A 26,779-nucleotide genomic window follows, 5' to 3' on the forward strand; every position below is an offset into this window, starting at 1 on the left:
CATTGGGGCTGCGAGGCCAATGTGGGCGTCTGGGACTCGACGACAGGATGTGCCAGCGGAAGTTTACTCTTCGAGCCAACAAGACACGTCAACAGCAACAACAACAGCAATAACAACAACAACAACAACAGCAGCAAGTACATAAGCACATCCAAACATTGCCAGCAGTAATGATAGAAAGCAAACAACAAAAAGTTGTTGTTGCCATCAATTGAAGCCGTCGCGTTCAGTTTGTGAAGGTAATTAGGTTTGCTATGTGCTTCTAGCAGGAAATTGCTGCCAAAATAAAGTGCCCGAAAGCCAAGAACTTGACTCTTCGAGTGGGCTTTTGTTATTACCAAAAGAAGTCGTTAATAATTTTCATAATCCTTACATTTGTTAGAACTTTACTTGTCCTCTAAGTTAGCCAAACTATGTACCTCAAAAGAACATTTCATATGCATGTGTGTGTATTAGATATTAGTTTAGCTTAGAGTTTGGCTCCAGGGTATCACTGTCTGAAGTCTAGCAAAAAGATAACCACACGCTCAAAATAAACTTGCCTTAAAAGAAACTTGACAGTCTTGATGCTTGCTTTTGCCTGCCGGCAGACTAAAGACGCCTGAGCTTATGCTACAACTTCTTTGGCCAACATTTTATTCAGACTTGTTTTCTTTTTTGTGGCCGTCACGTCAAATACGAGTAAATAAGTATATTTTTTTGCCAAACTGTTTTGGCTCAAAGAAGCTGCTGAGGTAGGCTGCGATTTGCTCTTTCTCTTAGTCGTTGATCATATTGTGCAAATTGCCGCATAAATCAGCGAAATCGCCAAATAAGCAGACGCGACCAGAGCAACCATCCAGACAAGTCAAGTTATTTTAACTCAATTTACTTAAATTTATAAATAACTTTGCCTCATATCTCATTCCCACATTTCAATATATTTAGGGAAAATTTAAAAATTGAATGCTTTAAATTTAAAATTACATTTAACGCATTTGATGTTTATGTGATGATAGCTTTTATTTAAAATGTTTAGAATGACGGAACCGTATTGAAGCCTTTGGCTTTGTGACCTGAAGTATTTGAGCCTGGATTGCAATTTTCTAGCATGACTTTGACAATTTCTGGCAAAGCCTCAACTCAAAGTAAACCCTCGGCACCGGCGGAAAAAGTTGTTGGAACTTTGGCCATTTGACGTTCATTCTGCTTTTATTTTTATTATATCCCATTTTTTTTGTTGTTTTGTTTTGGGTATGTTTTCAATTTTTTTTTCACACTCTTTGCGTGTTGTTGTTTTAAGCAAGTGTTGGCAAAATATTTGAGCAGTGTTAAAAGCTTCGCATATTTGCGGCGCATTTATGTAAGTATAGTATATATACACATAAATACAAAAGATACGTTTGCGTTCCCGAATACACTTTAGCGAATATTAAAGCGAGATTTCATTTGGCCTAAGTTGAAAAGTTATGTATTTAAAGGCAACAAGAGCTGTTCTAGAGAAAGTTATTGCCTTGTAAATTCTTATTGTTATTACGCTTCAATTTGATTTTTGACTAATAATATATCATTTAATTTTCTTTATGAATTTCGTTGCAGAAATTGTTTTCCGAAACTCATTTGGGGATTCCTTTTGTTGTATAGTGATATTTTACTCACATTTTTTTCAGTTTATCATGTGCCATGCTGTGGGGGAGTTATAAAAATGTTATAAATGGCATGTTGTAAGCCTTTTTTAATGATCATCCATAGCTTGATTTTTTTGTGCCAGTATTGCGTGTGTTGTCCTTTTTTGTGTTTGCTTTTTTTTGTAGCAAGTCATTATGCCTTTTTCAATTTTGCTTTGCACCTCGAGGAAATTGCCTTTTTGTTAGGGAGCAATAAAAGTGCAAAATTTAATTTACAGCCAAAAGGAGTTAAGGGAGCAGCCGAAAGGCTAAAGGCTTAACCGGTTGCAGATAATACCGCTTGGGCAACCGTAACTCCTTATTAAAAGGCAATTTCACAAGAGAGTCAGGAGGCAAGCGCGGCCAGTTGCAATGCCAAACAATAGCTGCCACCTGTTGCGCAATGCAAGAACAACGTTGTCTGGGCACCGCAACTATTATGTCTGATTATTAAGTGCCCCAGCCATAACAATGGCAGGCACTTGAGCTCGCGGCTGCTGTGGCATTGTGGCTCTTAAGTGCCACATAGCCTGGCAACAAAATGGTGGCGGTGTCTCTCGCTTATGTCCTTCGCGCAACTTAAAGTGTGCGCTCTCTATGCGGCTTATGCCGCATTTGTGTTATTGTGATTGTGGTTGCAAATTGTTGCTCTCTCTCTCTCTCTCTCTATCTTTAAAGTCGCCCTTAATCGCATTGGTTGACAAATTTGAGCAGCTGCAAATCGTAAAGTGCAGCAACAAGATAAATGTGTGGCCACAAAACACTGGCAATGGCAAATTAATTTCATTTCACTGCAAAAGCAATTACAACAATACGAACAACAAGCCATCCCATAGATGTTAACAGTAATAATAAGAGCGAAAAGAGAAAAGGCAAAACTCTGCAGTTGTAGTCGAAGCTGCAGCTGATGCTTATAAATCAGCAGCTGTTGCAAAGTCCGCAGAAGCAGCGTGAAAATGGAATATTTGCAGTTGACACACCAAGTACCATGAAGTGAGCAAAGATTGTGGCATGCTCTTCATGGATCTGGGCAAATGGCAAACTTCTTGCAACATATTTATTCAGTTAATGACTGCTTAGAAGAAATTCATTCATTATAAGAGCTTAGTATTATGGGATAGAAGCAATTTTTAACTTTCAAATAATATCGTAAATTCAAGTGAATTAGAAAAAATCTCGAAATAAATTATTAATTAAATTCTCGTTGAGCGAGCATTGCAAACGTAGGAAGTTTCTTAATAAATTTCTTATGACCACTCAATTTGTTGTCTGAAATATTCACTCGATTAAACTATAATTTCGCAACTTTTCCAATTATATCTGATCGGAAAAGTGCTCACAAAAGCTGTAAGTATTGTGAGTAGTTTCGTTCCGAGTATTCAGGCGCGTATTTGCGCTTTTTTATTTCACTTTTTATTAATACCGATTACATTGTGCTTGAGTGCCAAGTGGTGTAACACTGGGAAGTAACATAAAGTGAAATTAAATGGAATATTACGTATACGCAACGTGGTAAGCTGGCGAGAATAGTCAGATAATAAGCTGAATGATGTTGTTGCCATAAAAGCGAAGTGGCAGCTTCTTGGCTTACACTACAGTTCAATGAACTCAACGCGTGTTGGGCGTTGAATTCTGTTTAATATTTAAGCAACGGCATATTGTCCACATACACACAAATACACACACACTCGTGCTGGCCGTAAAGGAGATGAAACCGAAATGGGCAGCATATCTGTTAAGTAGGTATAAAAACATGCATTTGGGTCAAGCCGTGCGCATCAATCATGGCTTTTATAGCTGTTATTTGGACAACAATGGTCAGTCGTTGAGTTTTATGAACTACGCTTGAACCAAAGCCACAAAAGCCAGCACCGTGCCACATTTTGTAGAGCCACTGTGGAAGGAGCGTGGGAGTCACATGAGTGATGTTTGTCGCCCCCCAAACAGCAGCCGAAAAAGTGCGCTTTAATTCACCTAATGGGCAACATTTTGTCATCAGCTGGCTTAAATCATTTCGCTTGGCTCACTGGCTGCGCATATTTGGCACTGATGTTGACACAAATTGAAATTAATAAAGCGACCCCACCACTCTACACTATTAGCCTGCAAGCTGTGTGTGTGTGTGTGTGTGCATTATGTTTGTTTACATGACAAACTGTTGACAGCTCAGACCAAGAAGCGGGAACGAGAATGAGAGTGAAAGCAATAGCGAAAAAGGGGGAAGAGCGATGCGATGTGGTTGTGAAAAATGACCAGAATTTCAGCTAACATAATTTTGGTTAGTTTGTTGGTCACAGCTGCCTGGCTCGGAGAGGTCTGCGAAAATATGGTCAATGATAAGGGGAAGCATGCTAAATGTCGGTATAATGGCATATTAGCTCGTTTTGATGTTGGTCTGTAAATTATTGAGCCATAATATGCCACAGAATGCGGCTTATGGGTTAAATGTGTTGCACAACTTTCATAAATTATATACACGCAAAGAGCATAAGACTGTGTGCAACAGTTTTATAAAGCTATATTTGATTCTCTTAACTCGATACACTTTAAGAAGTGACTAAAGTCAGTTTAAGCAATTTATTTCATAGAAAGCACAAAGCAGCTTGCCAACTGACCCAAAAACACATCAATAAATTTAAAAACCTAAAAATTACAATTTCGCACAAGCGACTACGACTGGTGAATTCTCCTGCCCCTCAAGGAGACATTAATCAAATGAGCCGAGCATAAATCTAAGTGGCAGAAAAATTTCAGAAAAAAAAGAGAAAAACCGCAAAAGAAATAGATAGATGGCTGTAAAAGAAATGAAGGACATCAGACATCAGTGCTAAATGTTGTTGTTACTATGCAAAAATAAGCATAAATAAATTAAGGAGCACATAAATATTTTCACAAATGGCCAAATGGCTATGCCTTAAATAACATGAAAAGGCCAAATTAAATTTTTGGCCCCAAAAATAGCAGGAAAATAAACATAACTTACGCGCACACAGAGAGGAATACACTCATGTATACGGGATTGACCAGACAATCGCAAAACAAAAGGAAGACGCATTTTGTTGTCGAGTAAACAATAAATAGGTACACGCGCCTAGAGAACTATGCAAAAACAAATTACGCACAATGGAGTCAGAAGTGTGGAGTATGGAGTGTGGTTTTTGGCAAAAGTTATGACCCCACAAGCACATGTGTCTGCTCTAGTAATTTGCATACATAACAACAACAATATATAGTATCCTATACTATATATAAGGATCGTCGTAGGCAAATCATGATAGCCATGTTTAGAACATCATGGGCTTAAGTCAAGTCAGGCATAAATTTGAATATTTTTCTTGCCATTTGACTTTGAGTTGGGTTTCGCCTGTGGATGCCCAGTGCTAATTAACACATAAGCAGCAGACACATGTCTGTCTCTGGCTCTCGCTCTCTCTCCCTCTGTATGTTTATCGCTGTCTCTATCTTTGTTATCCTCATTGTGCAACTAAGTGTTGTATTGTATATTTGCCAAATGAAGTGAGCATGACAACAGATTTACTTGTCGTTTCATATTGCCTTATATGTTGGGTCAGCAAATAAACTGTTGGGTTAGCTAAATTCAAATCTAAGAATAAGAAGCCAAGTATGATCAACTAGTAAATATCCTGCTCGCCAATTTCAATATATTCTTATTATTATTACTCCTGCGGTTCCATAATATATTATATTATAGCATCGTTATAATAAATTAATTAATTCATTGACACTAAGAAAATAAATACATTTTTTAAAATTTTTTTATAAATTGAGTACTCTTAAATGATTGATAAAATATATAAACTATATTACATTTGCTTAGAACGAAAGGTAAAAATAAGCTAGACTTATTTTAAAAGGCTTAACCATGATTAGTTTCTTATTTCATTAATTTGTCACACTTTAACTTTATATTCAGTAGCTTGCCCAGCTGCATTGTTTTTTAAGTACACAAACTTTTCTCTTTGATAACCTAAATATCATTAAATGCCAACACCAGTATCTTATCCGTCTAACAGGAAACTTCCTGTGCAAAACTCTTTTAGAACTTTTTGTAACTACCAAAAAGTTGCGCGTAAACACTTTTTAGTGCAAAGTATTTGGCTTAAAGCTGTCAAAGGCAACAATAAAATGTATCGACAAAGTATGCTTCGAGGAATGTCACTCGCACTTTGGCTCAGTAATCTAACAAATTTAATTAATGTCTGGTCCACAGCCGAACCTTGTGATTAACTAGAGGACAGTAAACGTGAATGCCACTAAATACTTATTTAAAGAAAAGGACACGAAGCGAGTTCGAGGAATCTGCAGGTTCAACGCAATGCGAATAAAAATGGCAAAGCTATCGGCAGCAAAATAAACTTTTTCTTAATTTGAAATTCCAGAACTGGCAGTTGTCAAAGGACGAGCATGCAGACCAAAACAGACAGCAGAACAACAGCAAGAAAAGCACATAAAATGGACAAAGATTCACACACACACGCACGCTGGCAAGTAAAGCGGAAACTAGGAACGCTAACGGAAATGCAGCAGCTTTATAAGGAAACAGCTTGGACAAGTTGGCAAGGCAGAAAAACAGAAAGAGAGACAGATAGAATAGCACAGGCAAGGAGCAAGCTGGCCTGGCAGTCAAGTGGCCCTGGTTTCAACTAAAACTAGACGCCCGAGTTGTTATTTCTGATTTTGTTGGTTTTACAGTTAACGGACTCTCAGCTGTGGCATGCTTCGTAAAGCTGCAATGGGCGGCACTTGGCGGCTGACTTTGATTCTATTTAAAGCAAACAACACACACAAATGATGCCCCGTTCGTGCCTTGTCTTGCCGTAAGTTGCCTTCACTTCACTTCGTCTTGCCTTGCCGGGGCTTGCTTTGCGCTGGGCGGCTGTCAGAACAAGTAATTTGGTGTGTAAATGAAAAGTGTGTGTTGTTGCTTTCTCGTGTTATGCAAATTGCTGCGGTTTTGTTGCCATTGAGGGATTGGCTACGTGTTGGCCCTTGGCCCTAATAGTTTTCTCCCGAAAAACTTTACTTTCTACTTTCTCAAGTGGTAGCGGGTACTTAAAATATGTTCTAAAGTTGGAGCGCTGACTGTCTATGGGCTGCCTTCTAATGACTTAGTTAAAACTTTGCATTTCAGATTATAATTAAATTTGTATTGCAGCGAAAAATATGATGCTTAAGTTTTACAATTCCTCCTCCTCTACAAGTCCTCCCTGTCTAAAGTTTGAACTAACTTCAGTTTGAAAAAGCAATTTTTACAAAGTAATCAAGAGACGAACGATCATTTGATATCCCAATTAAATAAACATTAAATCAATTTCGTATTAACATTGCTTAATATTATATTAATCCAATCAATTTTCGATCATATTACGTATACGCTGCTAATTGAGAATAAACTCTATCGTTTAATTGCAATGCAAACGCTTGATTAAATAATGCTCCATTATGAAATGTTAAATGTGAATCAAATATCTGTATGTGCACATTAATGTGTTTGTGTGTGTGTGGGTATGCGGGTGTGTGGGAGGGCATTATAAAGTGCTTTGTGTCAAAGGCAAAAATGCATGGAGCGTACGTGCAGTGGAAGCCAAATGCGAGCACGCACTTAATCATTTATGCACTCGCACACACACACACACACACACACACCCACACAATGCAACAGTATATAGTGTATCTGTTTGTGTGAGTGTTTGTCACATTTGACATTGTGCACGTACAAAGCGCCGAGGCGTACGCGACTTTTACACGCGCTAGCAGCATTTCGCTTTTAAGTTTCTATTTCTTTTCTTTCTCTCAGCAACTGAACTTCGACTACTGTTACTGCAACTGCAACTGTAACTGCAATACCATTAAAGTAAATTATGTGGCAAATGACAAATGCAACGTTGAAAGCAAAAAGAGGAAACAGAGGAAAACGTAGAACCGCAAAACTTAGCAATGATGCATAAGTGTTCATGTATTTCGGCATTACTTAAACTCAACATGGAAGCGCAACGCAAAAGTTTCTTAAACATTTTCCCGACGCTCGTCATCTGTCAGCATCAGCATCAGCATCAGTATCAGCGTCAGCGTCATTGGCGTTGTGTTCATAAAACCAAAAACCACCTTTGGGCCAATGGGAACTGGCAATGGCATTGAACACTGTCAAGGGGATGTTTGTGCCAATTTTATTGAAATTGCGTAAGTGTTGCTCCTCTGTCGTCACACAGTCAAAGAGTCTTTCCGCTGATGCATTTACCTATCACCTGCCTTGTTTTTACATTTTCTTTTTTCTCCTCTCTACTTCTGTTTCATTTCTGTTTCTGGCTGTCACTTCCGTCACTTTGATGTGGGTGCCGTGATATTGAACTGAAAATTCTTCGAAATGTTTAATGAAAAATCTCGGTGATTAAACAATCGATGGCGATCAACACAACTGATGAAATATGTTCTTAATTGATGGAAAAATTAAATTGTAATGCTTCCAGTTTTGTGTTAATTCTTGAAAAGTCACTTTGCATTATTTTCAATATTAATTCAAAATACATTTCTTGCAAAGTATCTGCTACCGCAAGAATTTTATTAATATACTTCGCTGAATAATAAAAGTATGCTATTGTGGTTGAATTTCATCCCCCTCCCATTCCACTCGGTCCGCACTTGCACTTTTTTTGCTTCATTAACTTCAAAGTATCACACAATGAAAACAAAATTCATCATCATGAAATTTGCTGAAGTCATTTAATTTAATTTCATTTAAAGCGCCACAATTCATTGCATACTTTGCGTGCGTCGTCAACTGCTGACGCTGACCTAGTTTCCTTTGGACGACTGGCTGCTCTTGACGGGTCTCAGCTGTACTATACATAGTACTAGTCGTACTTGAGTCTAAAAGAAGTTCTTGCCTTGGTTGTATCTCAAGTATTTACCGAGCATAATTTCGTTGTTGGTTGTCGCCTTTGCATTTTCTCATTAAGCGCATTACGCGCTAGCACAAAAGCATCCCAAGTGGATTAAAAGCCTGAATGTTTTGCCCTCTTTAAGGCAATTCTCCAATGATATTTTTTTCATCCGCACTTTGCATGCAATTTAGTATTACTTATGAGTATTTTTACTGCAGTTCACGTTCTGTTGCAATTATCTGGTTTGGTCTTCGGCCTTTAGGCGTGGATTTCAACGCTTTTGCCATTTGCATAATTTACAACTTTGCGCTCGCGTTTCGGGAACCATTTTTACGATTTTTTAAGTGCCCCTGGGTCGCGTCTGCAGTTCGTTTTTTCTCTCATTTCCTCGCTTATTTTGTTTTCGTTTGCGTCTCAACGACCTTCTGCCTCCTGCCTGGCTGCTGTTTGTTTCATTGTTTGTTTTTTTTTCAAGTTTTCTTACAGCTGCATGCACCTAGACAAAACACCAGGCGACTGCGTCTGTTAGTTGACTGTGTGTATGAGTGTGCGCTTCCGTTTCCGACAAAAACTTGTAGCACACTTTGCTGGGTTTGCTTTCGCTTACTGCATGTTGCTCATACGCACCGTGGTTGCGCTGCATAGCAGTAAAACTGTAATTGACTTGGGTTATGTTAAATTTATTGCCTGCCAGCTCATTCACTGTTGCCACTGCTTATGCATGCAAATTGTCATTGCAATGACATGCAAGTGTTGCTCACTTTTTTCCTCTATTTTCCATTCTCTTTCGCTGCTACTATCTTCTTTTTCCGCATTTTTTTGTGCAACACTTTCGTATTTGTATTCGGTATATTCTCGGTGGCTGCCACATGAACTGACTGGCATTTTGTGCTTATGAAACGAAATTAAATTTGCCTTTTTCGTTATATTCTCACTTTCCAGCTGACAAGTACGAATATATACTATGCATGAATATGGAAGCGTCTATGGGTTCCATTGTTCTGTCCGCAACTCTTATCTTACCAGAGCTTATTGTTGTCCCCGTTTTATAGGACAATGCGAAAATGTTGCCTTGTGTCTGTCATTAAGACAACTTCCGCAATGATTACAAATAACAAAAAAAAAAACAAATACTTGTATCTCAAAGACAAATGTGCCCTTATTATCTGTGGCAACCGCCTTTTTAATACCCTAATTTCGAGCTTGCTTTATCAGCTGAGCTGTAATTTAAAGTTCACTTAAATACAATTTAAATGAATTAAACTCGAGTCATACTTTCAGCAAATGGCAGCAATATTTTCTGATTACTATAATGCAAATTTCTAATATATATATAAATGAACTTAAGACTGGAGAGAAAATTTGGTTTATATTAAATCTTCAATTTAAATATACATACATTCATACATTATGAGAAGCAAATGTGTCAGTTTATTTCGCATCACATCCAAAATGTTACGCACAGTTAGTCAAGGTAACATTTATGAGTGTATTTAGGTTATTCTTGATGGAATACTTGTTTGTTGTGATTTTTACGAGAATTCCCATTGCTAAATACAAATATCAATAATCGTACGAAACGAGTATACAATATTTTGTCAACAGACAGGACATCAGATATGCCTTGGGGCTCTTCTGCTACTGCTGCTGCTTGTGCTTCGGCAAGCACTCCAAAATGATTACAATAACAACAATGTGCTGGCAAAACAATTGTGAAATCAATGCTTCTGGCAGTTCCCACTCCCCTCCTCCCCTGGGTTCTTTTGGCACCGTCTGCACCCGCTCCCAGGCGTGCTTGCAAAATACAAATCAATTAGGCGTTAAAAAGAATATACAAATGATGTGGACCCGAAAGCCCAATTTCTGTAGACCGACCAACATGCTGACATGTGTGTGTGTGTGCAGGAGAATATATATGTATATGTGAATGTGTGTGCGTGTATGTGTGTGCGAAAGTGTGTGATTTTTATTTATTTGCTGCTGCTCCAGATTTTTGTGGAAGCCCTTGGCGACGCCTACTTAATGGTTATCAGTGAAACGCTATTAACGCCACGTTGATTTATTGCAATTTAATTTTGTTTCAATTTGGCCATGTTCGAGTATTTTATTTCACAAATTATGTGCAGACACGATTGGGGCGTGGCCAGTCGCTTAGATGCGTAGGCGTGCAGAGCAGAGCCCTCTCGTTATTTATAGCGGCCAGCACATGATTTACTCTTAATGGTCACAAAACTGGAAACTTACCCTTAAACTTTGTTTACAGATTGCACAGTAAATGTACAAATTTTTATTGCCAGACAATAAAATTGTAGCAGTTTTCTATCTCGGTATTTTTGGGCCTTTAATTGATTTGCCTGTTTATTTTTTATGTGTTTTTTATTGGATGCCTTTAAATGCCTGATTGCTTTGCAAATTTTTCACATTTATTGGGCAACTGCTCAGCATATAAATCTTCTTTAAGCAATATATATTCAACATATAATCAAAAGCTGAAAATTCCTTTGACTAGCAGCTCAAATAGCCCAACTAGCATACAGAGAGAAAGGCGTGTGAGCGAACTAACTTCTTGCCTTTGTATGCATGCTGAACATATAAAGTTGCGCCTTTGTATATGCTACACATACGAGTTCCTTCGCGTGGCGGACGAGTAATTTAATACGGGATGTGCTCGGAACTCCACTAACGATTCTTGTGGTTTAATTTGACTCGGGGAATTTTCAGGCAATATTGATCGACTGCTGATTGACTTTGACATAAGCTTGTTCGTCTTCGCGGTTCTGCGCAATTTATTTTGATTAAAAATGGCTTAAAGAGCGAACAATGAATTGAATGCAAAATTAAATTCCAATTATTGAGTACATTGAATGAGGAACTTTATCAAATGTTTGTGTGTTGTTTTGTTTATCCATTAGCAGCCTCACAGTTTGTTACTCACACAATCAACTGGGGCTTTAATCAGCACTCGGTATATTTGACAGAAAAGTTAGCAACCCCTTTTAATTGTATACATTAGCCAAACAAAAACATAGGGTTCAAAGTTCAAGCGTGACAAATAAACCAACAATTAACTTTAATAGCCATTTCCCCCAAAATCCGCATCCATCCAGCAAGAAACATAGCATTCATGGGAATATATTTGTGAAATTAACACTTTCACTCATTCTTGAAGTTATTGCCGTTGTTTGTCTGCCATAAAATTTCACATTGCGTCTTATGGCTGGCTGCTGGCTAAGGAGGATGGCTGCTGGTGGAGCATATTAATGGTAGATGCCAAAGTCAAGGCGCAAATTATTGCAATTAGTTGGAGAAGTCGTTTATTGATTTTGCTGGCCAAGTGACACTTGGGAATTTGAACTATGAGCCTGTCCTTAACTGCAAAGTGTCAAATATAAATGATAAGGGAAGGCAATTGTGAGATAGTCAGAGCGAAAACGAGAGAAAGGGAGCATTGAACTAGAGAGAGGCCACGTGTCGTATAAGCAATGAACTATGGAGTGTCACAGGCCGTGTTAATGCACGGTTAATGAGCATCTAAAAATCAGCGAAGCTGAAGAGTCATACGACAAATATTGAACTCGAATCAAGGTAATGTTAAAGTATACTTCAAGACGCACAACAGGCGGAAGTGCATTGACATTGGCAAAAAAATACTCGTAAGACGACTATTTCATAAGGTTGTTCCAAGAACAACAACAACAAGAACCAGAACAGCAATCATAGCAACATAATCGAGAGCACGCACAACCGCAGAATCGACGAACTGAGCTGGACATGGCTAGATCATGATGGCAACAAATCCTAATGCTTATAAATCGCAATGACGCACACACACACACACACACACACACATAGAGCTCGGTGAGGCGACGTGCCAGATAAAACTCTTGTCAAAATGTATTTTATGGCAGAGCCAACAGAGAGCCAACTGAGCCTTGCGGCTTGCGTCGTCTAGTGTTGCACGTTGCCCAAGTCTGTGACTATCATTGTGTCTGTGTCCGTGTCCGTTCTTAATAAAATTGATGTTGCGTCCATTTCATTACTTGGCTAAGGGCAAATAACGTTGTTAACTCATTTTTCGCCTACAAGCCAGCTAGCACACATACACATACACACACACACAACAAAACTTCCCATGGGTAACATTCGAGGCATTTGGAGCTGCTGAGCTACTCAAACATTTTGTTGTCCTTGTGGATATTTTATTTTGTCAACAATGGCACTGGCTAAATGCAATTAAGACCAACTATGCGAGTCTGTGGCTGACGACTTGAAAAATGCTTTAATTTGTGTTAAAGCACTGCAAGTGTAATTAATGCCACACCCAGTCCGTGTCTCACTCCTCTCCACACACACATATGCTTATTTACTGCTGCAAGTGCTGGCCAAATACTTCAAGCTCTGGCACAATAAACAAGCTGCCAGCACATCTCCTTGTCGTTGTCTCCGTCTTCGTCTCCGTCTCCATCTTCATCTTCATCTTGGTCGCCTGGCAGTCTGTTGTCCTTGCGCAAATTTACGCTCGCAAGCCGCTTATTTCTGCTGCCCATTGCCACCGCATTGCCGACTTGTGGCAAATTAAATTGTTAAAAGGGGAGTCAACGACTCTCTCTCTCTCTCTCTCTTTCTATAGCGCCAACAACTCACAGCCTTCGGTTAATGATGCCGCTTTGTGACCGCTAAGCGTTTAACCTTCAGACACTGCGTCGTCGAGACATGTGAAATATACAAATGTATGTGTATGTGTATATGTTTGTATATTATATTTTACATTTACTTTCGCTTTTCTGCTTTTTTACACATGCTTAATGCCGCTTGGCAAATAAGCTTAAGACACATTTTGATGCCAGATTAATGAGTTCTTGCAAAGCAACGCCTCTCGTTTAATCTTGTTACTTCAACTGACTAACTTGTGTTATCGCATTAAAACCAAGTTTTTTTTTACTGACGAAGACAAATAAGTACATTAATTACAAAAGAAATATTAACGTTCTTATAAGCTTGTCACAAATTATATAACTCAATAATCATTATATAGCTAATGTCTCCTATTTGCTGCAATATCAGCTTACTGCTCTGCCATGCAAGTTTTCGTTCACTTTATTGTGTTCGCTATTCTATTTATAGCTATATTTTCCATAAATGTTCGCCTCAATTTTCGATTACCAACTCAAAGTGAAGCCCGATGGGCAACAATGTAAGTATATTGAATGCATCGCCTGCTATTGAAACATTAACAGGTAAACATATTTATTGAAATTTTGCAGTACATTTTTTGATGCTTGTGTTGTTGTGATACTTGACAAAGGTCCAATTAATGTTGGCCTTTGAAAGCCAAGGGCCGCTATTGTTACAATCATTATGTACTTATATAACGAGTGTATATATAAAGAGCACAATATGACGTCGAACATGACCAGACTAAAAATAAACGTGGAATATGAAAAACAAGTGCTTAAGGTCCTTGAGACATCTGACGGCGCAGAAGGCTCAGCATTGCTGAGCATGACACCCCAGGAGGCAGCATTGAGAAAGCGACTGCCAGGGTCATTAGCGCCACAAAACATATGTGTGATTATCTTGGTCAAAAAGCTTGGCCAGTGGGCGACTTTGTCTGCCGATTAAACTTTTCGCAATTGGCCACTGGCAATATTAAATTTTTAAAGTCAAAGCTGAAGGGTTTCGCTTTTCTTGTGTTCGCCCACACACCAAGTAAATAGCCAGGACACGCGCTAGACATTGACCAACGTGGAGCAAAGTGAAGCAATCGCTTGCTGGTTCAGCTTACAAACAATGCAGAGGAGGAGTTGCGTGTGCGGCTGCATAATATGCTTCGATTTTGCCAACAAACAAACATAGAATGGCGCAATGTTTTCGTTTTTGCTGCTGGCTAATCGTAAGTGTATGTACTATATGTGCGTGATTGAGTGAAGGGAGCATGCAGAGAGTTCCAGTAGCAAGGAAAAGCTTCATGCACATCAAATGAAATTGTGGCTCATACCATCACCAAACAGCCAAGCAAACCAACTTCGTTGGGTCGGAATACATATTTGTGCGTACACGTTGTAAGGATACTCGCATATTGACAGCATTGCAGTAGTTGAGCATTTGAGCTGGCCATGGTCAAAACTTACTCATGGATTTGGCTGCGAGCTGGCATATTTAACTTTGTCTAACCTTTTGGAGAATGGTGCAGTTGTAATTGGCATATCTGTGTCAGAGTCATCAACAGCTCAATGTGCCAGGATTAGCCTCCAGGGTGTGTGGCCTTGCGATTGCGTATGTGCGAATGGACTTGTTGATGGGCAACAATGAAACCAATATACTATATCCACACCAGCCAGTTTATTGAGCTCGCAGTACCTTACTACGCATCCATTTATGACAACTTGTCTATATTCAGGTTTCACGTGTCGTATACTCAACGTAAATCTAGGTATGATTTATTGTTTGGCGTGTGCTTACATTGCATAACAAATCGCTTCATTTAGGTTGTAAATGCGTTGGATTTGCCATAAAAGCAATCGTCAGTATTGTTCGTAACGGTCAAGCTAAATCCACACTTAAGCTATTTAAATTTCAAATTGAAGCAAAAACCCTTTGGCTGCTGCTGCTGTTGACCCGTGCCAACACATGGTGGCACATCATCCGAAAAGAATCAAGTAAATAATACCGGTTCAGTAACCTCTTTATGCCAACATTTTTCTTACCCTTTTATGCTGCAGTTAAGAATTGTGGTGATAGATTAGCTTCCACCCTATCATCCAATTTTTGTGTCACGCAGACGTCTTTGAAATTTCGAATTTCTTTTTTTTTTTTGTTTCTTTACATGACAGCCGCATATAATTTCATTTATTTATTTTTCATTTTGAAGCAGCAAATTGTTTAGTCTACGAGTAGGACGTTGATAAAGGATATTTTCATGGTTTGACTGAGCTGAATCAACAGGCGGCTTTCGCAATTTCACTTAATAACCTGCTATTTTTATCGCTTTGTCTTTTTTATTGGGTTACCTTTTGATTGGGACACAAAAATTAATGCTAAACACTCGGCAGAAAGCAAAAAAAAATATTCTATTTCAGATAAATAAGAAATGATAGTAAATTATTTACTTTAGTAAATGTTGAACTTTTGGCCTTTAAATATTTGTGTACTTGTGGTTGTTCTTTTTGACAGATTCAATATCAGAAAATCATACTCGTATCGAATAACTACGCAAAGAAGGATTGCTACACACTTGATGGGTGTTGAGCTGAGATGAAGATGAATTATCTGCTTACCCTTGCGGTTCAGTTCTCGGAAGGATACACTCTCAATGGGGCACATAAAAACTATCACTCAAATCAATAAGCTGTTGGCATTTGTGTCTTGGGCCTTCGTTTGATTGTGTTTTTTTTTTATAACTTTGTTTGTCTGACAGGAAGGAGAGATCTGCATACATATATGTCGGGGGCCTTAACTTTTCTTCTTTTTGTTAGCCATATGTTGTCTGAGTCTGAATGTGCTGCTGCTGCTGCTGCTTCTTCCCTCTCTCACTCTTTCCTTCATTTTTTTGTTGTTGTCCTCATTTAAATAAACCCAAATTTATGGCGTACACACGCACGCACACTCTTTGAGCGATTGGCGCGTTTTAACTTGGCTTACTCTGCATGTAAGCCAGAAGACTGGAATAGCGGGTGCAGGGAGGTATTTCGGTTTAAGGCTATTTCCTTTCTAACAATGGTTGCTCGTTGGCGTGATTTATACGACGCAGCGTGTGGAGATTTCATTACATTTTCGATGCGTGCTACACTTCAGAACGAGAGGTTTCCCCCCCTTATTTTTATAGGCAGGCAGCGGAGGCTCCCTTGCAAATAACGGAAGTTTAGTTTAATCGAAGTTGTTGTCACGACTTGCGACCGCTGATTGATTGCCCAATTGATAAGCCAGACGACTGGCATGCAAATTAACTTAAAGTTGCCTACAGAGCGAGATTCTTATTTTATTCTTCTCGTCAGTTTCAATTTTAATTTGCAGCTGAGAAACAAATGACATTTGCCTTTTATTGTTTGGCTCAAATTTGAAGTTTTCCACAATAACAACGTAAAGAAGAAGTAAGAACTCTTGAGTAAAATTCAAATTTGTATCAAAAACATGGCAGCAGCTGTGTCTTTTGTTTGTTTGTCATCATCTTTTTGCTCTCTGCGGCAAACGAATAAAAATCTAAAGTTTGCAGTTTGAAACCAAAGTCATTCGCATGCATACAGATTGCGAGGGTGGCTTCAAAAGTTATTTCAAATCAAAAATTAATGGAGTCTACTTCATAGAAGTGTCTTTAAAATCTCATTAAAATTGAATAAGCGAATATATAAGTTTTAAAGTTTGCGCAACTTTGTTTTAATAGTGGTGAGTTCAAAAATCTTTAAGCTGCCCACGTTAGTGAACTTTTTAAAAATCAATTGAAATCTGAAAAGTTGATACAAAGATGCGTTTCGGCAGCTGCATTGCCCATTGAAGTTGCGGTTACAACTCCATTTTCGATTTCAATGCATAAATTACATTAAATACGCTTGGGGGCAGCTGCCAAGCCATCGAAGAAACCAAGATAATGTGGAGTTTTGAGCAGCATATTTACCTCATAAAAGTAGAAGGAATTCAAGTTGTCCATTTCGCCAGCATGTTGCGATGTCAAGTTGTTTCCCAGAGTCGCTGTTGCCTGGAAGTCGGTGCCTGGTGAAGTTGTTGTTGCCGTTGCCGTGGATGCTGCCGCAATTGCCACGACCGATGTCGTCGTTGTTGCTGTTGTTGTTGTTGTTGCCATTGTCGTCTGCTCTGAGCTGACGGTCGTTGGCGTTGGCGCCAGCATCACGTGTGAGATCGCAGGTGTGAAATATGTCAGATTAACTGCAGCCTCCACTGGCACTGGAGCTGCTGTGCCGCCAGTCAACGTCAACTCGCTGCCATTCGACGCCTGAGGAGGCGGCAACATGCCCGACGATACGGAGGCCAGCGTATAGTAGAGCGAGCTATCGAATAGCCTCAGATGCAACATTTCTGTCGTTGATTGAAATGCGTCTTAAGTGTGTGCCATTGCCATTGCCATCAGATGATTACTGCAATGACAAATGAATGCAAATATATATAGTAAATTAACAAATTAACTTTGCTTTAAAACACTCATAAATCCCAAATGAAAAGCTGCATAATAAACGCTTTAAGTACTTGAGTTGGCTGAATGCCAAACATTTTCCCTTCCCATTTCGTTAACATGACTTTTGTTGTTTTGTTACCAGCCGCGCTGCTTGTCTTTGAGAATGTTAGTGTATGTTTTTTTGGGAAATTTGTATATTTGCCTGTTTAGCTGGATTAATTTCAGCTTACGACACCAGCGGGCAGGCTGGTTGTTGTGCACTGAACCATGTTATAAGCTTGGCGCCGTATGCGACATTTGCAGGTGCCAAAGTTTGACGCTACATGGAGCTGGAGTTTGATGAGGGTGTGCATATCAGAAATACCTATGTTCAACTTTGTAACTTCGGGGTCTGGGTCGGGGTTAGGACTAAATAAATGGAAAACAAACTTGTATCAATTGTTAAATTTTCTTTGCAAATTGTTGGCAAGTTAAAGAGCGACGGCATTTTGAATTCGAAATCATTTAAATATATGAGGTTACGATGTCTTCAGATTTAATTAAGTTGAGAATCATCATAATATTCATAACAATTTCTTTTAATACCCATATTCTAAGCGAGCATGCGTCTGCAAGCATAATGCGAATGATGTTCAATTAAGCTCGCATTAGCAACACTTTCACACCCACACACACAGAGTTGGAATAGCACGTATCAGGGTAGATTATCAGCATGTCACTAATTGAATTAAAACATCTGCAAGTCTTGGGACCTCTGGACATGCAACTGATTGTTAGATGTCCATAGCTGATAACAATAAGTTAAACAATTAGCTTGGTGCCAGCAATGGCAATGTCCTGGAGACACGCACGTCTGTGCACCCTTCTCGCCCAAGATGAAGAAGAACATCCACAAATAACAACAACCACAACGACAAAAGAAGGGACTTCTGAACTTTTCTGTGGCCTTAAAACTTATGCATGCATATACATACGTCGCTGTCTGTGTATCTAGTATCTGTCTGTCTGTTTATCTGTCTGTGTGATTGTCTGTCTGTCTGTGTTACGGTCTGGTGTGACCTTTGACAGCGGCTTAAAATTAAAAACGTTACAATATGTCAACTTATTAGCCACAAACTGTGGCACATCTGTGCCAAAACGTGCATGAAGTTTACAAATAAATTTCATTTAAAATTCAAACTCTGTTGCGAGGTATTTGGTCTACTAATGCGAGCACGCAACTATTTTGGCAATGATTTATTAGTGCACGTACCCCGTAGGGAAGGAGACGCGCGGGACCTTTGCCGCACTTATACCGCACACCCAAGGGCTTTCGTTTTGACAGATTCAATTTAGTCGAGTGCCTGCCACTTGGGAGGTAGTTACGCACGCCCACATGTCGCCACTTTCGATTCTTAGAAAATTTATCACTTTTTATTGCATTTTACATGCGCATAGTTTCATTTATTTCGTACACTTTTTTTACGTCTTTTCACTTTCATTTGGCGACAAGCCAAAAATGCTCTGTTCAGCGTCTGTTTTATGTTTCTATGTGTGTCAGGCAACGTGTGTGTTGCCCATGTCGCTGCCACGGCTGCTGCATTCCCTCTTTGTTATGTGACAACTTTGTGGGTGCTGCCATAAAATAATTACTCAAAATGCGCTACTAAAGTGTCATTTAACTACTAATGCTTTGAAGTGCTTTATGAAATATTGCACATACGCAGTGTTGCACATGAGAACTCAAATAAATTTAATTTAGTTTTAGATTTTATTGAAATTTACTTTTTATTTATTTTGTGATAATTTCAGGTATTCAAGAACCAAACTAAAAAACAAAACCGAGAATCCAAAAATTGTACAACTTTTTGTTTTAGCAAAAGTTTGCATGTTTCAGTCAATAAAAAGTACAACTTTCAATTTATGAGTTGATGGAAGTTTACAACAATTTAATGTCTATAATGAAACACTTTCCGAATGATATAGCTTTAAGCAAAGAATGCCTCTTATGCTTTCTATTAAAACGCTCAAATATTTTGATACTATTTATAAAATTTTTTTGTTTGTTTGACAATTGGCTATGCAAATCTGTAGACTATATTTCCACTTATATAATATATATATATTGGCTTACAGTATGCATATGTAAATTGGCAAAATCGCTTTGAAGAATTATTCCGCTCAACCCATTTGGACTTTGCATAATCAGTTTGGCATTAAAGTTTCAGGCTGCTGCTGTTAATGCGAATTTAATTTGCATGCAAAATATCAAGCAAAGCTCCTTTTATGCCCTAGACCCGATTTGGAATTGAGAGTAAGAGAGAGCAAGAGAGAAAGACAGACTAGAAGCGAAGCTAAGACGCCGCTGCGTAAGTATTTTATTTTATTTGTTTTGCACTGCGCTTTGGTTCAAATTGATTGACATATTTTGACTAAGCTGTCAGCCAAAATGCAGACAGTTTCAGACAATAAGAAGCCAAATTTTTAGCTACGAGATTTCTGTTTTTTTTTTTGGCTCTGCCTTTGGCATCTTGTCAATGTTGTTGTTCTCACAATTGGCGTTAGCGTCGAAAAGCATTCAATTTGATTGGAGAAATCAGTGCAGAAATCGCTCAAGTGAATGCAAGAGCACTTGCGTGTTGTTGCCCGTAGATGAACATGGAGTGCTTTAAATCTGACAATGGCAAATGAGCAGCTTTAAAGATTGCCAGAGATAGAGAGCGAGAGAGACTAAAAGAAAGTGAGACTCACTTGAGTGTGTAATCAATGCAGAGCTTGTCACAAAAAATCTGACAATCCGGCTATCTGACAATCTGACAGCTTAAGAGCAGCCACTTTTGCTTGCTTTGTTGCAACAACATCGAATGGAACTTTGTGCAACGTTGCGTATACGTCATATAAAACCCCAATGCAACTGCTGCTGATGTTTTTGTTGCTGTTACTCAGACTGCTTACTTTACTGCCACTTGCAGCATATTTATGTATTGTTTTCTTTTGTTTTTCCTTTGATTCCGAGCGCTTTGGGTATGCCATTAAACCATTACGTTGTCTGCTGCTTGCTGCTCACTGCTTTTGCTGGGTTGCGTTTAATGTGTCCTGTGACAATTGTCGAGCACATATTGCCGAGTGTGGCGGAGGACACGTCGCGGCGACGCCATGCTGCCTCAAAATGAAAAATTGATTTCATTGCAAAAATATGGCAGCAACATGGCCGGAGTACAAAGTTTATTGGGTCAACAGATCGTCCACGTTGTATCTGTATTTCACTTTTTTTTTTTGTTTGCTTATGGTTTGCTTTGTGCTGTTTGCGTTATGTTTATTGCTGGGTCATTGCAAGACCCCGCTGCAGTCCTGAGTTCTCAGTCCTCCGTCCTCATCATATGGTGCAATTGCAGTTCATGGCAATCAGCACAATAACGACAAAAGTTTAGTATTTCATTTCAATTTTATGGAGCGTGACGTGTGCTCGCCGCATAAAGGATAATTGGCAGAATGTAAAACCATGGGGACTTTGCCAGGACTGAAATCACATCTTTTTTTTTTGTTTTTGCGCTTGCTCTCTTACAAAATATACTCAAATTTCATTCATATATGAGCTGCTGAATAAGTAACAAACATAACAGAAAAAATGTAGAAATAACTTTGCTTTGGTATTGGATGTCATTGTCGGAGTGGCTTTGTCTTTTTACTGATTTGAATACAGTCTCTAGAGGGCGCAAAAATTTTGTATGCTTGTTGCGATTAGATAAATGCAAATTTTGGAATGCTTTTAAATTTATCAAACAATTTTTTTTGACCTTACAACTGACTTCAAATGCATGGGAAATACAATAATAATTTTCAATTTCAATAATCCAATTGCATACTATTATTAAGACTCGACAGTGGAGATTATGGCATCTAAAATTTTATTTGTCTGTAAGTAAATGTTGGGAATGAAATTGTATGTTCAGGGCTGTTATATAGCTTATCTCTTGTTAACCGCAGTCTTTAAATACCAAAGATAACTTTCTATGGTAATGGCAGATTTCAGACACTACAGTCTGTCTGCTGATAAATACTGAGAGCCTGTTAATGCGACTGTCGCGCGACTTAAGTGGCCACTAATTTTAAATCCAAATGACAGACAGACATAGTTGCACATTAAGCCGAACAAAACCGTTGGCTTACAAATGCCAAGAATATAGCAAAGTCGGCTCGTTATGCTGTCTCGACGGTAACAGAAAATGAAATGTATTTCTATGCCCTGTAGCCTTTTCACACACTGGGGTGTAGTCAAGTTAAATAATCAGTGAGAAGAAAGAAGTCTGTGTTGCTATTGTTATGAAATTTCATGCAGCATACTTTTGGGCGCATTTTCTCTTGTGTAATTCTCTGCTACTGCTTAAGGTATCTGTACGTTAACCATTTACCCCAATACAAAATATTCTTAGTTGCTTAAATGGTAAATACAAGACGCAACAAAATTGAAAAATTCATGGTGGGTGGAGAAACTTTTGCGGCGCTTCGTCCTGTGCCGTGTGTTTCGCTCGGTGTCCCCAATGGCCAAAAATGCCGTCGCGTCTTTCGACGTGCGGCATTGAATGGCATTTTATTTTATTATTACACACAGGTGCTTGTGCATTTATATTCAAATTTGTAGCACCTGTAAAACAGTTTGGGAAACAATGAAGCCACACACCTGGCTTGCCCAGACGCCAGCCAGAGGGCGAAGGCGATGGCGATGGCGAAGTGTGCTGATCAAGGGCATGGCATCATTGTCTGGCATCTGGGCTGTCATCTGCACACACACCCAGCATGTGTGCGCACACACTTACTTGGCATGCAACAGCGGCCATTTGGAAAAGTTAGACAAATATAAATGTGTAACACAAATCGCATCAAAACATTTGCCACTCGAGATTAACTTTACATTGTGAGAGAATGAGCAACGTTAAATTTAAAGTTTGCGCTCTTATCAATGCCCAGACATTATGATTATGACTTGGCCAACAACTTTTTCTGGCTTACACGTGTCTGGGACGACGAGTCATTTGTGAAGGTGGGCTAAGGCGCAATACATGATTTTGCTCTCTAAGCTGACAGCTAACCGGGGGAGCACTTAATTTACCAACTACACCAATGCCCGAAAAGAGTAAAAGAAAAGGAATAAAAGAAAAGAAAAATGCGTACACGACATGTTGCCTAGACATTTGTGTGGGCGATGCTTATGCTTTTAGCTTTTCTCTGCATATTCCTGAGTTTATTTAAAGGCTCGGTGAAATAACATAATAAACAGAAAGAGCTTGAAATTGATAAAGCCATGGCAGTGCCGATATGAAGCTGATTTATTATTAATTTTCCACCTACACAAAAACATATACGACATATACTTTGCACTTATTATATGCTCTTATCGGCGTCTGTCTGTCAAAATGTCAACAGCTAATGTTTTTTTCATAAAAGAAACTTGTATGTGGCTGGGAGCCAAATAGCAAATGCACAGTACGTATGAGTGATATATGTATGTAGTATATTGAAATTTAAACGAAAAGCTCATGTAAATTGATACCTTAACAATGGAACCGAAATATGCAAAGACATGTCTAGTTGATCCGAGCATTAAATGGACTTTAGTTTGCCAGTTTTCGAACACTTTAAGCGCCTGCCAAGTGGCCTGCCACCCACACAACCGCACTCATGGCCATTACCGAGGACGAGTTCTGACTACAGGGACGAGCAAAACGAACAACGCAAACGAATGAAAGAGGAACACTCTCGAGTCTGGCACTTAAGCGCCTTTATTGAATGTTTACATTAAAACGATTCACACCTGCACGAGGTGAAAAAAACAAGGGCATAAATTAAGTGAAATAATTAAATTCATTGTAATGAATGAATGAATAAATGAACGAATACCGGATGTGGGATGCTGCCGTGCCTTGCCTGCCTGGCCCATTTAGCCAAGCCTATTAAGTCAATTATAAATAAATTATGCTGCCTTCGGCAAATACTGCTTGACTGCTGAGCCTGGCGCAAAATGTAATCGGACCAAAAATTCAAGCGAGGGCGCTGTTAATTAGCTAAGAGAGAGGGTAAATGTCTGCCAAGAAGTTATTAATATTATTTATGTACATTTCAGGTATGCAGCACAGTTAATTGTTTCACTACGTGAATGAGTTGAGAGTGTTGCATTTATGCTGTCTCCTCTGACAGCCAAAAGAGCAGTTTTCCCGCAACATAATCAGTCTTATAAAATATGCAAAAATTGTTAAATTTACTACTCAATTCACCAGATAATACTATATTGCTACTAATGAAACAAATGCCGCGAGCATCGCCACTGATCAAAGATGCCACAATCTTATATTCAAAGCAGAAAGATAGACAGACAGACAGAAATAGTGGGGGACTGACAGTTCACCAGCTACGACAACACACCATTTGCTTCTATATATAATTTATGCGGTGCACACAGTTGGCAAGCAACGCGCTTTCGTGTTAAGTAGAATTTTGAACTTGACTTAATTAGACACAAATGCACAAAATGGCAAGTACCACACGCTAAAGACCGCAGCTCCCCAATGGCTTTCAGCTCTGAAACGCCTTATTCAAAAAAAGCTAAAACTAAAAGAAAAAAATTTTAAATTTATTTACATTTTAGGAATGAAAAGTGAAGTGATTAATTAGTATGCTAACCTTTTAGCTTACAAACTTTTAATCGATTATCTATTTTTAGCTAGAAAATAGCTAAGCTGACATCACTTGTCGATTGCTCAATTTATGCGTTTGCGGCTTTGACAAGCCCAGACTCTGTCTTCGTCTTCGTTTTCGTCTCCAACTCAGACTCAGTCTGAGACCCAGAGCCAGACCCATCCCTAAGACCTCCGTAAAAGGCCGTCGCGCGTTAATTAATCAAAAAACCGTTGATGGTGCTGCCAGCGGCGGCTGCTGCTGCTGTTTCTCCCTCAGTTCTGTTGATTTCTGGTGAAGCTGTAGCTGGTCAACGAACCTGCTGCTGAATCTGTCGCTATGCGTAAGCAATTAAGACCACGGTAGCCAATCAAAATGCATTACAGTGAGTTAACTAAAGTGCTACGGCAAGCGTACGCATACGACTACGAGTATTTAATTAAATGCTGAATAATGAATATAGCACGTGTTGTGTCAGGAAGTGTCACAATCAACGTCACAACCAACGACGACGACGACGACGACGACGAAGTCGTTCTTGTAAATATCAGAAAAGCAATTTTGCTTAACGTAAACAAAAACTTGCAATTGCAGGCCAACAGGTCATAAACAGAGAGGCGAAAATTCAAATTGAAAACTCACGAAAGGAAATGGACGCGACGTGGGCGATGCCAAAAGTCCCAAAAAAGAAAAAAGACCAAACAAGTCAAGCCAGGCGACAGACAAGTCAACAGCCAGCCAAACACTGAGACACTGAGAGATAGCGCGAGCTGAACAAAGAAAGAGATGCAAATAGAATCAACACCTACAGCAGCTGTGACAAAAAGCAACAACGGAGATAAATCACAAAATTTCTCTGGTTTCAATCTGTGATGCCAAAAGTCGTATGCCTTGCCACATGTGGCATGGGGAAATCAAGCTGTGAATCGCCGCCTTTTTTAGCAGACCCGTAATTAGAGCAATGCGGGGGAATATTTAGAGACAACGGGGGACGAAACGCAGCGGCAGGCAAAACGTATTTTAATTTGACAAAATGTATAAATTTAGAAATCAAAAGACACCAACGCTAAGACATTGATGTGTCTGCTTATACCCGATATGATCAAGACTTTTTCTTTAGAATATTTCTTCTTAGAGTTTGAATGGAATTTCTTGCATATTTTGTGGCGTGTTTGGATAAAGCGAAAATGTTGCAAATTAATTGTAAAGTATTTGCAAGCCGAGTACATTTTCTTGTTCGAGCTGACATTGTTGTCAATCACAGTCAGTCAGACAGTCAGTGAGTCAATCAGGCATATAGCTAGCTTTTAAGTCAGTCTGGTTGCAGACATGTCTCAAAGCGCTCAGGTGTAAAATAATTTGTTTCGTCTCTACCAGCCAATCGAATCAATAGGCGTCGCGCCACTTCCAAATGTCATTTAACCATACCAGTAAAGAAAAAAGCAACCACAAGCTTTTACATTTGATGGCGCTGCAACTGGCACTTGACACTTGACACGGTGTCGGTTAGTACCTATGCTTACAGCTGCTTAATTACCATCTTCTGTCTCCTGCCAGTCTTGTGCCACACACACACACATCTTCGTCTCCGTCTCCGCCCTTTGACTATGCCTGGCACGTACGCGTCGACGGGTCTCCAAAAGGATTTTACTCCTTTCAAGTGAGCTTAGCGCACTTTTCTCCCAACTGTTTGCATACCTTGGCATGTGGCAAATGGTATGCGGCGAGTCGCATGTGGCGTGGTGTGTGAATCGTGTAAAACCTTTGATTGCCGTACTTTATCCGTAGACCAAATCAACTCATTGTAAATAGAATCGAGTATAGAACGTGAGCGCAGTCTTTGATGCATATTCCTCCAGCGGCAAATGGCAAATATTTTGTACGATTTTATTTTTATTGATACATAAAATTAAATAGGAGACTGTGTAGTTCCCTACATATTTGTTTTAATATCGAGTTTTGAGTTTATTATTAATTTATTATAATTCGAATCATAACATTATAAGTAAGCAAATTAAATAATAATAATAATAAGAATAAACCATAATTCCCATTACGATTTCCCCAACTTGAAAAGTAAAGCTCAGTGGAAATGATGCATATACATTTTGTTATTGATTAACTCTTCTACTCATCAATTGAAACTGCGCTGCGACAATTGCACAAGCATCACTCTAGAAATCTTAAAGTAAAACGAAAAACACACTACAAATTCATCCCCTTTCATGATACCCACACATACTTATAGAACAAGGACGCAGAGCAAAAACTTTTTACATTTAAATAAGTTGAGTAAAAAGTTTATTTGCACTCGATTTCAGTTTGTGTCTGTGCAACGACCAAGTAAGTTGAATAGCAGAATAACAAAACAACACCGTATAAAAGAGTTGGTTGCACTTTGACGCTCAGTTCAGTTAGCGTTACGCATTATGTGGCGAGTTTATTGACTACAG

At 39.0% G+C, this 26,779-nt stretch overlaps 1 protein-coding gene and 1 long non-coding RNA gene across 3 annotated transcripts in view; one reads left to right on the forward strand and one right to left on the reverse strand.

Moving 5' to 3' along the window:
* Positions 1-26,779, reverse strand: part of LOC117576211 (cardioacceleratory peptide receptor) — a 36,661-nt gene that overhangs the window by 2,623 nt on the left and 7,259 nt on the right. For both annotated transcript variants that reach the window (XM_052006402.1, XM_034260816.2), the window contains exon 2: positions 17,160-17,637. In XM_052006402.1, coding sequence (XP_051862362.1) covers positions 17,160-17,576 — 417 coding nt within the window. In that variant the 5' untranslated portion in view covers positions 17,577-17,637. The remainder of the gene's footprint in view (positions 1-17,159; positions 17,638-26,779) is intronic.
* Positions 5,815-8,222, forward strand: LOC117576213 (uncharacterized). The gene is made up of 3 exons (XR_004572923.2): positions 5,815-5,972; positions 6,047-6,484; positions 7,465-8,222. It is a non-coding gene; the product is annotated as an uncharacterized LOC117576213 (long non-coding RNA).

The sequence above is a fragment of the Drosophila albomicans genome, chromosome 2R, assembly GCF_009650485.2.
Source record: "Drosophila albomicans strain 15112-1751.03 chromosome 2R, ASM965048v2, whole genome shotgun sequence".
In the NCBI taxonomy this organism is placed as follows: Eukaryota; Metazoa; Arthropoda; class Insecta; order Diptera; family Drosophilidae; genus Drosophila; species Drosophila albomicans.